Source organism: Pieris rapae, chromosome 22 (assembly GCF_905147795.1).
Source record: "Pieris rapae chromosome 22, ilPieRapa1.1, whole genome shotgun sequence".
Classification (NCBI taxonomy): Eukaryota; Metazoa; Arthropoda; class Insecta; order Lepidoptera; family Pieridae; genus Pieris; species Pieris rapae.
The window spans coordinates 3,414,401-3,427,260 of NC_059530.1; the positions used below are offsets into that span (position 1 = coordinate 3,414,401).

The following is a 12,860-nucleotide window of genomic DNA, read 5'->3' on the forward strand; positions in this document are numbered from 1 at the left end:
GTATATTAATGTTTGTAAAAATTAAAATATTTTTATTTTGTTTTATTGTTTTACTGCTTTTGACACAAGTTTTCCGCCACGTATTCGACATGGTAAGATATATCTTAAAATATTACGCTATTTAATTGGTTAGAAAAAACAAATGAACAACTTTTTTTAGTAACGAGTTTTATGGTCAGGTTTCGATGCCTTCCCTATTTTAGTGCATAAAAAAACATATTAACACTAAGTACAATGTTCTATACATTAAGTAGTTACACAAATACACCACTTGCATCGTATTAAGAAATTTTTTTGTAACCAAATTTACCTTCGATGTCATTCTTAGCCTACCTAAAATCTGAACCGAATACGGTCCACAAATAAAACTCATTTCGGAGCGAGTGTACACGTTGTCTTCGACTCCAAATACGCCTGTGAAGGTTATTGGTGGATAGAATAGAAATCATTGCGTGATATATTTACTTTTTATGTTTAATTTTTTTTGTCATGTAAGTCACGTGTACGATTTCGATCAGGAAAAAACCTTTTAAACTTAATATTTTAGCCGATTACCCTCACGTAACACGTTAAATGGACTTAGGCTGACGTCAGTAGTATAAGAATCGAAGTCGATAGCAAAAACTATATTTATAGTAACATGCATTTTAGATAAAGCCGTGTAATGTCCTCCATGAACACATTTCATTTCTCGCCCTCCTATAATTATGTTTACTGTTATAATTGTGTTATCTGTGGAATAGTCATTCATCTAATATGTCAGCTGTAAGCTATCTAACGTTTCATCTTATAAAACTAACGAAAGCATAATCTGTGGCGCACTGCGCAGAGCTTTTACCACAGGCTTTTACTTAGAAGTTAGTACTTAAAAGTGAGAAGGTAGATTTAATTTGGATTTTACATCGATTTTTGTATTTGTTCATAAAAACTAATGGTGGTTTTGTTATTGTTTTGAAGTAAGAGATAATAGGTGAGATAGAGGCGAATAAGTTAATATCTTATTCGCCCTATCACATTAGAGTGATACATTATGCCGCAAATTGACTTAAATAATGTTTTATGTGTATCGTGTTTGTGTATAGGAAGACGATTACAAAAACTAAGTGAAAGTTTAACTAAGTTTTATATGGATGCTCTATACGAAATACCAGTAAGTTAATGAGCGTACTTACCTTGATTTAACACCATTATGTTAAATACACTTAATTTTAAACTTAATTTTATACATTTTTATAGGCTTTACTTGATAGCACCTGCCTGTCTACTAATATAATAATATTTTTCTTATACATCAATAAATATATTGTATCCTATGTGAAATAGAACTTTGTGGGCGTTAATACTGAATAAACCACTCTAGCTATTTTAAAAACATTGAGAAGCTTTGTGACTACTAATTATACAAATTAAGTAAATGGAATATACTTTTATAATTTTTCTGTAATTATTACAGCTATCCAATGTGGACTGTATAGATCCAGTTGTGTGTTGGGAGTGTGAAGCAATTTTGAAGAAATGTCTATCCTTTCGTGAGCAAGTTAAGGATTCATATAGAATTCTTCAAACTTACACAGTAGAGGTAATTTTGCTACAATTCACCGCATTAGTTTTTTATAAAAACTTATGATCATAGTTTTGTTTTTTTTTATATTGAATTTTTGTTAATTATTTTAATACATATAAGTAATAATTTTGTGAAATTATTGTACTTAATATATTTTTTTCCAGAACCTTAATGAATGTCTGCTTAGTGATGTGTCTCGTCCACCAAGATTAATTGTTCATAACAATGATGCAGTAAACATAAACCCATTTAATGAAGTTAAAGTTAAATTTGAAACAGGTAGCCAATCATTATTATTTGTTTTTTTATATCATCCATGGAGTTTCTAAAGAAAAGTGTAAGCTAATGTGTCAATACTCTTTTTAAACAGATATTATCCAAGTACAGTTTTATAGATATTGAATGCCAGACAGGACTGTTTCACTGATAATTATCCATAGTTTTTAGGCAAGAAGTTTCCTCTAGCTTCTGAGCTTGTGAGCTATGTTAATTGGGCTAAAAACTCTAAAAAATAATTTGACTAACTTCCAAGCAGAAAATGCATTATCAACTGCTTATATCAAAAATTTAGAATTTCATGATATTTTCATGTTTTAGAGATACTAAAAACCGACACAGACTACCAATTATCAGATACAGATGACATAAACAATGATGAGATACAGACAGTTTTGTGCGATATTAAAAATGAATTTGTAAGTTTTTCTTTTTAAAGTATTTTGTAACATTCAAATTTAAAATGTTGAATACTTTATTACATCAAAAATTTTAACACAATGTTTTAATAAAAAATATATTAGGTATATTCTTAATTTAAGAATTAAGATTTAGATCTTTACTTTAATTGGAACATTTTTTTCAGGTGTCAACAGAAGATGAGAAAGACAGTCTTTCAATGAAAAATTTTGCTGACATAAAAGATGAAAAAACTGGTAAGTTTTATATTTAAAAATTATTAATAAGTAATATAAGTATTGCATCATATTGATTTTTCTTATTTAAGGCTGGATATAAATGAAACACGCACAAATTGTGTCTTCCCCATGCCCCATTATTTTGCCTTAGAATTACCAAATTGCAATACATATTTAATTAATTGAATGAGTCGGCAATAACACTTATATTTTTACATGTTAACTTTTAAATTTTCTTAATATTGTTTGTTTTTAATATAATTGGAATACAATATCAATTACAGATTTTGATTTACTAGTAGAAAAGAGAGCTACTAAAGACAATGACAAGAGAAAGTTAAACCGAGTAAGAGATAAAGGGAGAAGCAAAATTAAGGTAAGCAACTTAAAGATAAAAACCCAAATACATGCTAAATTTGATTAGAGAACTTATATATAAATTCTACACTTGATGTTTTTTTATATACACAACATACACTAGTGTCCTCCAGTTATATTCTCATTTTTTTATTGGAATTTGATGCTATATATTATTCAATATATTGTATGAATTATATCCAAATTTTATGAATCTTATCAAGAGCTCTCAGTCTTTTGTCTTAGCCACATCATAATTAAATATACTGCTATGCTCAACTTGAAGACAGCTGGAGCCATCTGAGTAATTTTAGGACTAATTTCTGAAGTGTTTTATGTTTGTCTTCCTACTAGTCTTTAAAAAACGACTTAGTGCATTACTTTTGGAAAAAATGTACTATTCAATAAATGATTATTTGCGTGAGACATTGTAATTTATACAAATTTAATAAAGTATGATATGTACGATACAGATAATATAAGAATTGACTTTGACTAATAATGTTAAATGTAAATTAAGATAAATTTGCGCGCCATTGTGTGTGGAAGAATATGCGAACGATTTTCGATTGTACCGCCTTAACATTTTGTACCATATTCTTGCAATATATAAATTATTATTATTAGAGAAAATTTTTAAAAAGCTCATATTATGATGGAACACAGGTCGCGGATGCAGCTAGTAAATAAATGAAGAAGTGCTTACATACATTTCATTTGTATAAGTATAGATAACTTATATCTATTACATAAGACTAAATATGTTTATTTACTACAGTTTTTTAATAATGGTAAATATTGTATGTGTACTTTGTATATTGTTCCAGGGTGATTCAACCAAATATCCAACTTATAAATCCTTACCAAGACAAGTTATACATAGAAATGATCAAGTTCAAAGGTGCAGTCTCAACTTTATCAGATTATTTTAAAACTATTTTTTTATTTTTTTTATTTTAAAACGGGTGTTTAGCCAAGTCCATGTTTCAAGGATCGTCATGCTTACTTAAATGTCATTGGTTGTGGCGGCGTCCATGCGTCGGGTTGTCTCTCCCTAAAATACACTCTTAAATTAAATAAACTCTAATGTTAGATAGGCTTTTCACTAATGGATTTTCTATACGGTGGAGGTAAACATCGTGACAAAACTGACATGAGTTTGTCAAGTCACAGAAGAACTGCTTTATTAAGAACAATAAATTATCCCGAAATAGATGCGTATCAGAGGCATATGCGTACTATTAATAAACTAATTGGGGATATTTATCCAGTTACTCGTAGCTTGTTAATGTCATATAAAAACAAGTTTCATGAATGCTCCTGCCCGTTTGTCCCCTGTTTTATATAAAAAAATGCAATTTTGATTCGCGCCATTGTCTAGAAAAATGTAAAATTTTATCAATTTACAAATTATTGGGTTTTAATGGAAAGCGCAACATTTCCATATACATTAAAATAGACGTAAATAAATTATCGAATTTGCAGGACACCAGAGCTTAAAACTCAAAGGAAAAGAGTTCAATGTGGCGAATGTGATAAAACATTTAGTCATCGTGCTGGTCTGATGAATCATCGTATGTAAGTATATTAAAAAAATCTAACACTCCCTGCCCTCTGCTTACAAGTGAGGATGTAAGGCAGTGGGCATTAGGGGCATAGTTTTGTGGGTTTTATTTTTGTTTCTTCACATCAAAAGGTTTTGTGAACGAAGGTAATATCACTACATATTATAAAACAAAGTCGCTTTCTCTGTCCCTATGTCCCTTTGTATCTTTAGATCTTTGAAACTAATAAACGGATTTTGATGCGTTTTTTTTATTAGATAGTGATTCTAGAGGAAGGTTTATATGTATAATAACATCCATTAAATAGTGGAGAAGTACTGTTATTTTTGAGGTTTCTAATGTGATGTCGTAAATAATTACTTTTTTTCCGCTTACATTGCAAACGCAGGCTGAACCCTACGAGTTTTATCAAAATAATGCACTAAGTATTGTACACATTGAAAAGGTCTACAGAAAAGTCCGTGATGGTGTATGTCTATCTCTTATGGATAACCCACATTTTTATATACAACGTTCACAGATTTTCTGTAGTGTATTTAGTATCAGCATTGCACCCGTGCGAAGCCGGGGCGGGTCGCTAGTATATTATATATCGAACCAATTCGACTTAGGGTCCTTCAAGAAAAGAGCGTACCAATTCTTAAAAGGCCGGCAACGCACTTGCGAGCCCTCCGGCATTAAGAGTGTCCATGGGCGGCGGTATCACTTAACAGCAGGTGAGCCTCCTGCCCGTTTGCCCCCTGTTCTTTAAAAAAAAAATGATAAGGAATATTATCTATTATTTTACCTAAGGTTCTACTGAATGTTGTGTAAACAATCTCTTATTTAAGTAGGCCGGTCGCTTTAAAACTAATGATTAAATATTATTTCTTATAGTACAGTGCACGAAGCTCAAAATGAATTCCCATGCAAAGTATGCAAAAAGGTGTTCAGGTGGAAGACAAGTCTTAAACGACATCTGGAAAAACACGCGGCGAATACTGTAACTAGAATATTTTATTAATTTATATTTAAATAGAATATTATTTTGGTTAATGATATTTTTATAAGTTAGAAAGGGAACAGTGATTGGCTGCCATGTACATGGTCTGTAGTCTCGAACGTCAATCAAATTCTAATTCCACGAACTGTCAAACCGATTATTCTATATGACGTTTGACATATGTCAACATAGGTCAAGACATTTTGACATGAGATTCGAATTAGATCTGTAACTTTTAGGTGCACAATTATTATTTTCACCGATCAATCTCTTCGCCTTCTCCATCTACATGACACTGGCGAAGTACCTTGTGCCCAGTTGGGACAAATTAAAGCCATGAAAAAAAAAAAGAATCTTAGGGTTATAATTAAATTAATCGCCGCTTATGAAACTTTAACGGGTGGTGGAAGTAAAATGGTGGCTTGAAAAATATAACAGATTGTGTACTTTGTTTTAGCAAACTCCTGAAGCATTTTGTTCTCTATGTGGTATCGGTTTTGGGAGTGTAGCATCACTACAGCGACATCTTAGAAACAGTTTGAAACATGTGACGCCGGATCAACTTAAGTGAGTTAATAGATATAGATATATAGTTGATATAGATTTCTGTATTTGTTTCGTGATATCTTTCTAACAATCATGTAAGTGTAATCGACTTTTTGGGACTAAGACATGAAAAATTTATTTTATTATTATTTATTACTTATGTCATGTGGTGTAATGGCTGAAGCTTCTTCCAAATGTTGTGTAAAAGAAAAAACTTGGCGATTAAAAAGAGGGGCGTAGAGTTTATTGACTGTTCTTCTCTTCCGTTCTACGCCTTAGGAGATCCTGTACATAATTTGTTGAGAAGTCACTTTCGTCGTTTCTTGAATTCGCGTCAATCACGCTTTGCACTTCTATGTTCAGGCTCTGTCATGTCTTTCAAAAGTTGTTTATTTGCGTGGTGCCTTTCAAGATATTTTTTTTTGCTTCAGTATTTTGTAAGGTCTTTGCAGGATCTAGTTTTAAGTTCAGTCTGTAGCGACGTTGTATTTCAGCATTTGTCAACACCATTAAGTGCAGAAGTTTCTGAGAAAAAAAACTCAAAATATGTGGGTATTTCGGGTTTCATTTCGTATAAATAACGTTAAAACAATTGTGTTATCTATACAGCGTTACTTTTTGATGTGAAACATCGTCGCCATGCGCAATCTACTCTGCAATTCTCTCCCACTCGATCCGCTAAGCTATCTCTCACGCTACACTGAGCTCTGATAACTACAGTGTATACTCCTTAGTGTATACAATGTTGTTAAACAGATAACCCGTGTTTTACTTAAAAACAAATTATTTTTCTGATAATAAAATGTCTGACCGTGATAATTTAACGAGTGAAAGTGATCAGACTTCTGCAAAGAAAGCAAAATCACACTATGACCCACTATCAAGTAAGTTAAATGTAAAATTGTAAAATAAATGTAGATTATAATTCGCATACATTTTATTGCATATAATGTTTTTAAATTATTTATTAATTTTTATTTAAATTAATGCATTAAAACAATTGCTTGGAGAATAAATTTATTAAGTGCAGCGCACGAATATATTTCTTATTAGTATGAAGATTTAAAAAATTAATTAATTTTTCTAATCATAGTGGAATTTATAGTGAAACATGTGATCTTTAGTAATATATTGAAATATCTAGCATTCTTGAGTTCACTAATATATTGAAGCCAATTTTAATTTTTCTGTATATTTTAATAACATATTTTTTATAAATATTTCAGAACCCAACAATCATCACAGGGGTCAGAAAAAATTAGAGTAAATAATAATAAAAGAGAACGTCAACAAAGATACAGGGAGAAGAACAGAGACAAATTGAAGGCGCGTGAAGCGAAAAGAAGAGAACGCATCCAATATTCACAAATTATTGCCAGACCATCTACCTCTTCAAACACGAATAGACTAGAACTGAAAAATGAAGAAATAATTACTGCTCAAAGTTCATCTGGTTCGGAAAAAATAGAACCATCATCCATTCAAAGAAATGATCTAAATGCCCTACAAAAAAAAAGAGAACGTCAACAAAGATACAGGGAGAAGAACAGAGATAAATTGAAGGCGCGTGAAGCGAAAAGAAGAGAACGCATACAATATTCACAAATTATTGCCAGACCATCTACCTCTTCAAACACGAATAGACTAGAACTGAATAATGAAGAAATAATTACTGCTCAAAGTTCATCTGGTTCGGAAAAAATAGAACCATCATCCATTCAAAGAAATGATCTAAATGCCCTACAAAAAAAAAGAGAACGTCAACAAAGATACAGGGAGAAGAACAGAGATAAATTGAAGGCGCGTGAAGCGAAAAGAAGAGAACGCATACAATATTCACAAATTATTGCCAGACCATCTACCTCTTCAAACACGAATAGACTAGAACTGAAAAATGAAGAAATAATTACTGCTCAAAGTTCATCTGGTTCGGAAAAAATACGACCATCATTCAAAGAAATTATCTGAATGCTCTCCAAAAAAAAAAGAGAACGTCGACAAAGATACAGGGAGAAGAACAGAGATAAATTGAAAAAGCGTGATGCGGAAAGAAGGAGGCGTCTACAAAATGCACATGTGATTACAGAATTATCAACTTCCCCCAACATTTGTTGGTGATATGTGTGCTTCAAACGTTAAACTAGAAGATGGAAGTGAATTAAAATAAAATACGTTTATTTTGGAACATAAGATCTTCTAGGTATCACTTATTCCACGTCAATCAATTCGAACTTGTTGGCATCCCTACTCATCGGCAAAGACAGAGGGTGTAGGCCGAGAGAAAAAGCCGGCGTAAAAAACTCTCGGTACTCTTTTAAAAAAGCAAATCATCAAACAATATTTAAAACAAATATATCAAATTAATTAGAGGCAGAGGCAGGCATTGATCATGATTGTTGTGTACATATCTCCTAATAAAAAATAAATGACGTCATTTCATTTTTACACGAGAGATTATTTCAGTCGCAGAGGTTTAATAAATTTCAAAACCAGTAAAGACAGACTAGCATTTATTTTAGTTGGGGATTATGTATGTTAATTTTGCAAAAGATGAATCAACGCGAAATTACGTTTCACCAAGAAGAATTTCAATTGCAAATTAATAATGATCCAAGAGAACATACCACCTGATACGGAACAACAATAGATGCTGTATTTATTAGATATCTTGATAATGTTTTCTAATACTTTTGTAATATAATTCAGTTACCATCGACGAAATTGTCACAGTAATACCGTCCTCAGACGCAACTTGGAATACAACTATTACCGAATTTGAAATAAATTCTTAATTTTTATATTTTATGAAAATAAATGTTTATTCAATAAATAGTTATTTGGAAAATCGTAATATTTTATTTTATCATTATGATATTTAGTTCCTATCACAAGATGTTCTTTTCTCTGGCTCACATTTTTTTCAGTAACGCAGTATAGCAGTTAAGTCGAACAACTGACTTTTTGTAAATTATCACAAAGTAAAATGATTTTCTTATTTGTTGGGGACACTGATTAAATTATTCTTAATTTCCTTAAAAAAAAATCTTTTATTCGTGTAGGTAACATAATGTACACTTATGAACGTCAAAAAAAGAAATATACATTAAATGCTTCTAATTTTACATTTACTGAAAACTCAACACTAACTGGCAATAAACTCTCCGCCATTCTTTTTAATCGCCAAGTTTGTCATGTGACGCATGGCCAGCCATCGACCCCCTCGCCATATTTTAGGGAGGGAGAAAATCTGACGCATGGACAATTAATGTTTCATGTAAAAAACTTCTATTGGCATAGCAATAAGGTCCACAGTTGGCATTGTTTTTGTGGTCTTGAGGATTGAACGTCATCCAGGAAATAGTTAAGTATACTTCAAACACTTGCTCAAGGACAACGGAATTTAGTACGAATAAGTACTGCGTTACTAAGAATCTCAACTTTGTCACCGTAATTTTCAAATTAATAACATATTTTAGACATAGTATACCATTTTCACAAGTTTATATTGTTTAGATATAAAATTTTAATTTTCATTCCAAGGGACTGGTTTTTAGGCATCTAAAATTTGTGAAAATTTATTTCAGATTCATATGCGATCATTGTAAGCGTCGTTTCGCTGACAAAACAAAATTGCGAGATCATATAGAAGACAAACATTTACATAGAACATACAAATGTTATATATGTGATAAGGTAACTAATTGTTTTTAACATATAAAAACAATGTATATACGATATCCGTTTATCCGTGGTCGGATTAAAACAAAATATACTTGTTATATTACTAAACTACTAAAGTAAGGTTTCTGAATCAACTGAGGATATAATTTTTACTATATTAATGACTCACGTAAAATAAACGAATAGATTCTATTAATGGCATTAATTAAATGTAATGTATGCTAACTAAAGTGCAAACATCTGCCGATATATGCACTGCAGCTGTATGATAACACGATAATTTAATTATACGCTTAAAATACTATAAAAAGTGAATGAGCAATCTTTTCAATTATTATTGTCTCCTTATTTTTAAGAAATATTTTGAAAGAAAGAAAAGTCTGTTAAATCAAACCACGAAACACGATTTTAAAACTTGAATCAATCACTAATTCTGCACTCGCTGAATACTAGGACCCTTCGCTGTTACAGCCGGATCAGCCCTTTAGACTTAATATTTTTAAGGAAATCTATTTATTTAGTACTTTTTGGTAAAGACACTATGTACACGCCTTGACTACCCGCAAATACTGAATATTTATTTATTTATCACTACATTTTCCTATCTTAACAGTAATTACTAATACGATAGAATTCCAAAATCCCACACCAACTATTCTAGATAAAAACATTAAAAAATTAAACTTATATTCCTAAATCTATCTATCCATAACTAACAATATAGCTAGCAACTCTTGTGAACTCAGCCAGTGTACAAACAAATAGGTCCACCTCAATAGAAACTCTGTTCACTATCCGTATTGCCCGCGTGAGTGGCGCTTTGCTAATCATTTATTATTTATGAATATATCAAACTATAACACATATCATTACAGAAAAACGAACAGTGTTGGTAAAGTAAAGTGACTTCCGATACTCGAATCATGACCATCCCTATTTTTCTATAAGCACATTTCTATAATGCAGATGTCGTGTATAAACCCAAAGATTTTCACGCGCTTCCAACATGGAACGCTCATCATCCACTAATTATGTATGTTATGGTTATTAGCAAAGAATTAATTTTCAGCCTTCAAAAAACCGGGTTGGATTGGAACAACACATCCGGAACGTGCATAAGGGCAGACCAAACAATAAAATGTGTCATCATTGTGGAAAGGGATTTCCGGTGAGTCTTTTATGTTTGTAAAACTGTCACAAACTATGTTTATAATATGAAAGCACTTGTTCATAGCCCTAATTTGATCTTTTTGCATTGCGAAACGACCTGCTTCTCTCTAGATATCGAAACCTTTTGTTCTGAGCATTATACCCATGTCTGTAGAGAGTTCGTTGAGGAATATGCTTAAGGCGGTTTCCTCAGTGTTTGCTACATGTCCGTCTAATGTTGAATTTTTGAAATTTTAAAAATTTGCAACGACAAAGATAAAATAAAATACGTTTATTTTGGAACATAAGATCATCTAGGTATAACTTATTCCACGACAATCAATTCGAACTTGTAGGCATCCCTACTCATCGGCAAAGACAGAGGGTGTTAGGCCGAGAGGAAAAGCCGGCGTAAAAAACTCTCGGTACTCTTTTAAAAAAGCAAATCATCAAACAATATTTAAAAAAAAATTTATCAAATTAAAGAAATACTCTATGATAGAATTGCGTTTAGGATTCATCATGTCTCTGGTAAATTGATTGAAGTTCTAAATCCGAATGTGGAATTGTCTTAGTTTTCGCGAATCTCTCAATAAGAAATGTCCTTAGTTCATCCCACGTTTTATAAGTTTTAGTAGTGTTGTAGTAGTATCTAGCAATGTGGTCTGACTTCGCCTTAGATTAAAACTATTATATTTTAAATTTAATTACTAATTTTCTCTTCCTCTATTATTCCTAAGATTACAAATAAAAAAAAAATACGTTTATTTTGGAACATAAGATCTTCTAGGTATCACTTATTCCACGTCAATCAATTCGAACTTGTAGGCATCCCTACTCATCGGCAAAGACAGAGGGTGTAGGCCGAGAGAAAAAGCCGGCGTAAAAAACTCTCGGTACTCTTTTAAAAAAGCAAATTATCAAACAATATTTAAAACAAATATATCAAATTAATTAGAGGCAGCCTGCCCAGCACTAGTCCCAGGCCCTTTTATCAACTAGATAATCAATAACTTTATTGTAAGCCTTTTTACACAGCTTTTCTTTAATACATTTCTTAAATTTATTAAAAGGCAGAGATAAAAGAGCCTCTGGGATTTTATTAAAGAAGAGTATCCCTTTTCCCAAAAAAGAATTACTAACTTTACATAGTCTAGTACGGGGAAATTGCAGCCTGCGATTAGAGCAGTCTTTGATTAGACAGTATTGATAAAGACATAACATGCATTTTTTCAGACAAAAGTCCAACTCGAATCCCACATCCGAACACATACAGGCGAGAGGCCATTTATCTGCGAATACTGTCCTACGACCTTCTCACAACAATCGAACTTGTATAAGCATCATCGGCAGGCAAGTCTCTTGTTTATTCTAGAATATCAAAGTTTATAGTAGTTTTGTGACCATACGTTTCAGAATGCACTTATAAGGTGGGTATGACTAAAAATTACTTTTATATTGTATTTTTATATGTAAATTTTGACTTTTTTAAACTATTGGGAATATTTTTCATGCGATTTTCTTAATTTATTACGTTCAAATATTACTGCTCTATTTGAGTTGATATATTTATTTATAGTTGTCTTCGTTTTTATATTTAAATATTTTTGTGTTTACCAGGTCCATCAAAGTATAAGGATTAGAAAAAAGAAACTACCCGCAATAAAGAAAAATGATCACGAAAGCAATGAAGAACCCGTCTTACCCATAGCAGTCATACAATACATGGCTCTACCAGATAATGTGTTCACTGTATGAAATAAAAACTGTCCCCATTGTATAACTATTTTTTTTTACTATTTATGGAAGCAGGTATCCACAGAAGTATTTCCGAACCAATGCGACTTAATTGCCTTCAAGAAAAGTGTACCAATACTTAAAAGGCCGACAGCGCACTTGCGAGCCTTTTAAGTGCGACAGTTGCAGTGCCCCGTGGGCGGCGGTATCACTTAACACTAGATGACAGACAGTCCTTGGAACAGTATAAATAAAAATTAAACGTATTGATGAACATAAAAAATATTTTTTTTTAACAACTAATAAATCATAATATAATTCCGCAGTGGGATTAGAAAATTGGGTATAAAGATTAAAAAAAAACA

The 12,860-nt window shown here is 31.6% G+C and overlaps 1 protein-coding gene across 2 annotated transcripts; it reads left to right on the forward strand.

The window, feature by feature from the left end:
* The first annotated feature begins 831 nt into the window (after nt 1-831).
* On the forward strand, nt 832-12,541 carry LOC110997812 (zinc finger protein 611). Of its 2 annotated transcripts, XM_022266134.2 has the most exons (14): nt 833-1,150; nt 1,454-1,579; nt 1,729-1,843; nt 2,162-2,259; nt 2,427-2,496; nt 2,763-2,854; nt 3,663-3,736; nt 4,321-4,413; nt 5,277-5,382; nt 5,840-5,949; nt 9,513-9,621; nt 10,679-10,777; nt 11,995-12,111; nt 12,379-12,541. In XM_022266134.2, exons 1-14 carry the CDS (start codon nt 1,031-1,033, stop codon nt 12,514-12,516), a joined length of 1,467 nt encoding a protein of 488 aa, XP_022121826.2. In that variant the 5' UTR covers nt 833-1,030; the 3' UTR covers nt 12,517-12,541. The 2 variants fall into 2 exon arrangements, with proteins under 2 accessions (XP_022121825.2, XP_022121826.2); XM_022266133.2 differs by lacking the exons at nt 9,513-9,621; nt 10,679-10,777; nt 11,995-12,111; nt 12,379-12,541 and adding an exon at nt 7,155-7,923 and having other exon boundaries at nt 832-1,150.
* Nucleotides 12,542-12,860: the final 319 nt, after the last annotated feature.

Excerpts from the sequence above, each read along its gene's own strand:
- LOC110997812 (XM_022266133.2), top strand. The coding sequence starts at position 1,031 with ATGCCGCAAATTGACTTAAATAATGTTTTATGTGTATCGTGTTTGTGT. Across the intron at positions 1,844-2,161 it reads TAAAGTTAAATTTGAAACAG|AGATACTAAAAACCGACACA; the intron begins GTAGCCAATCAT and ends TTCATGTTTTAG. Across the intron at positions 2,497-2,762 it reads CATAAAAGATGAAAAAACTG|ATTTTGATTTACTAGTAGAA; the intron begins GTAAGTTTTATA and ends TATCAATTACAG.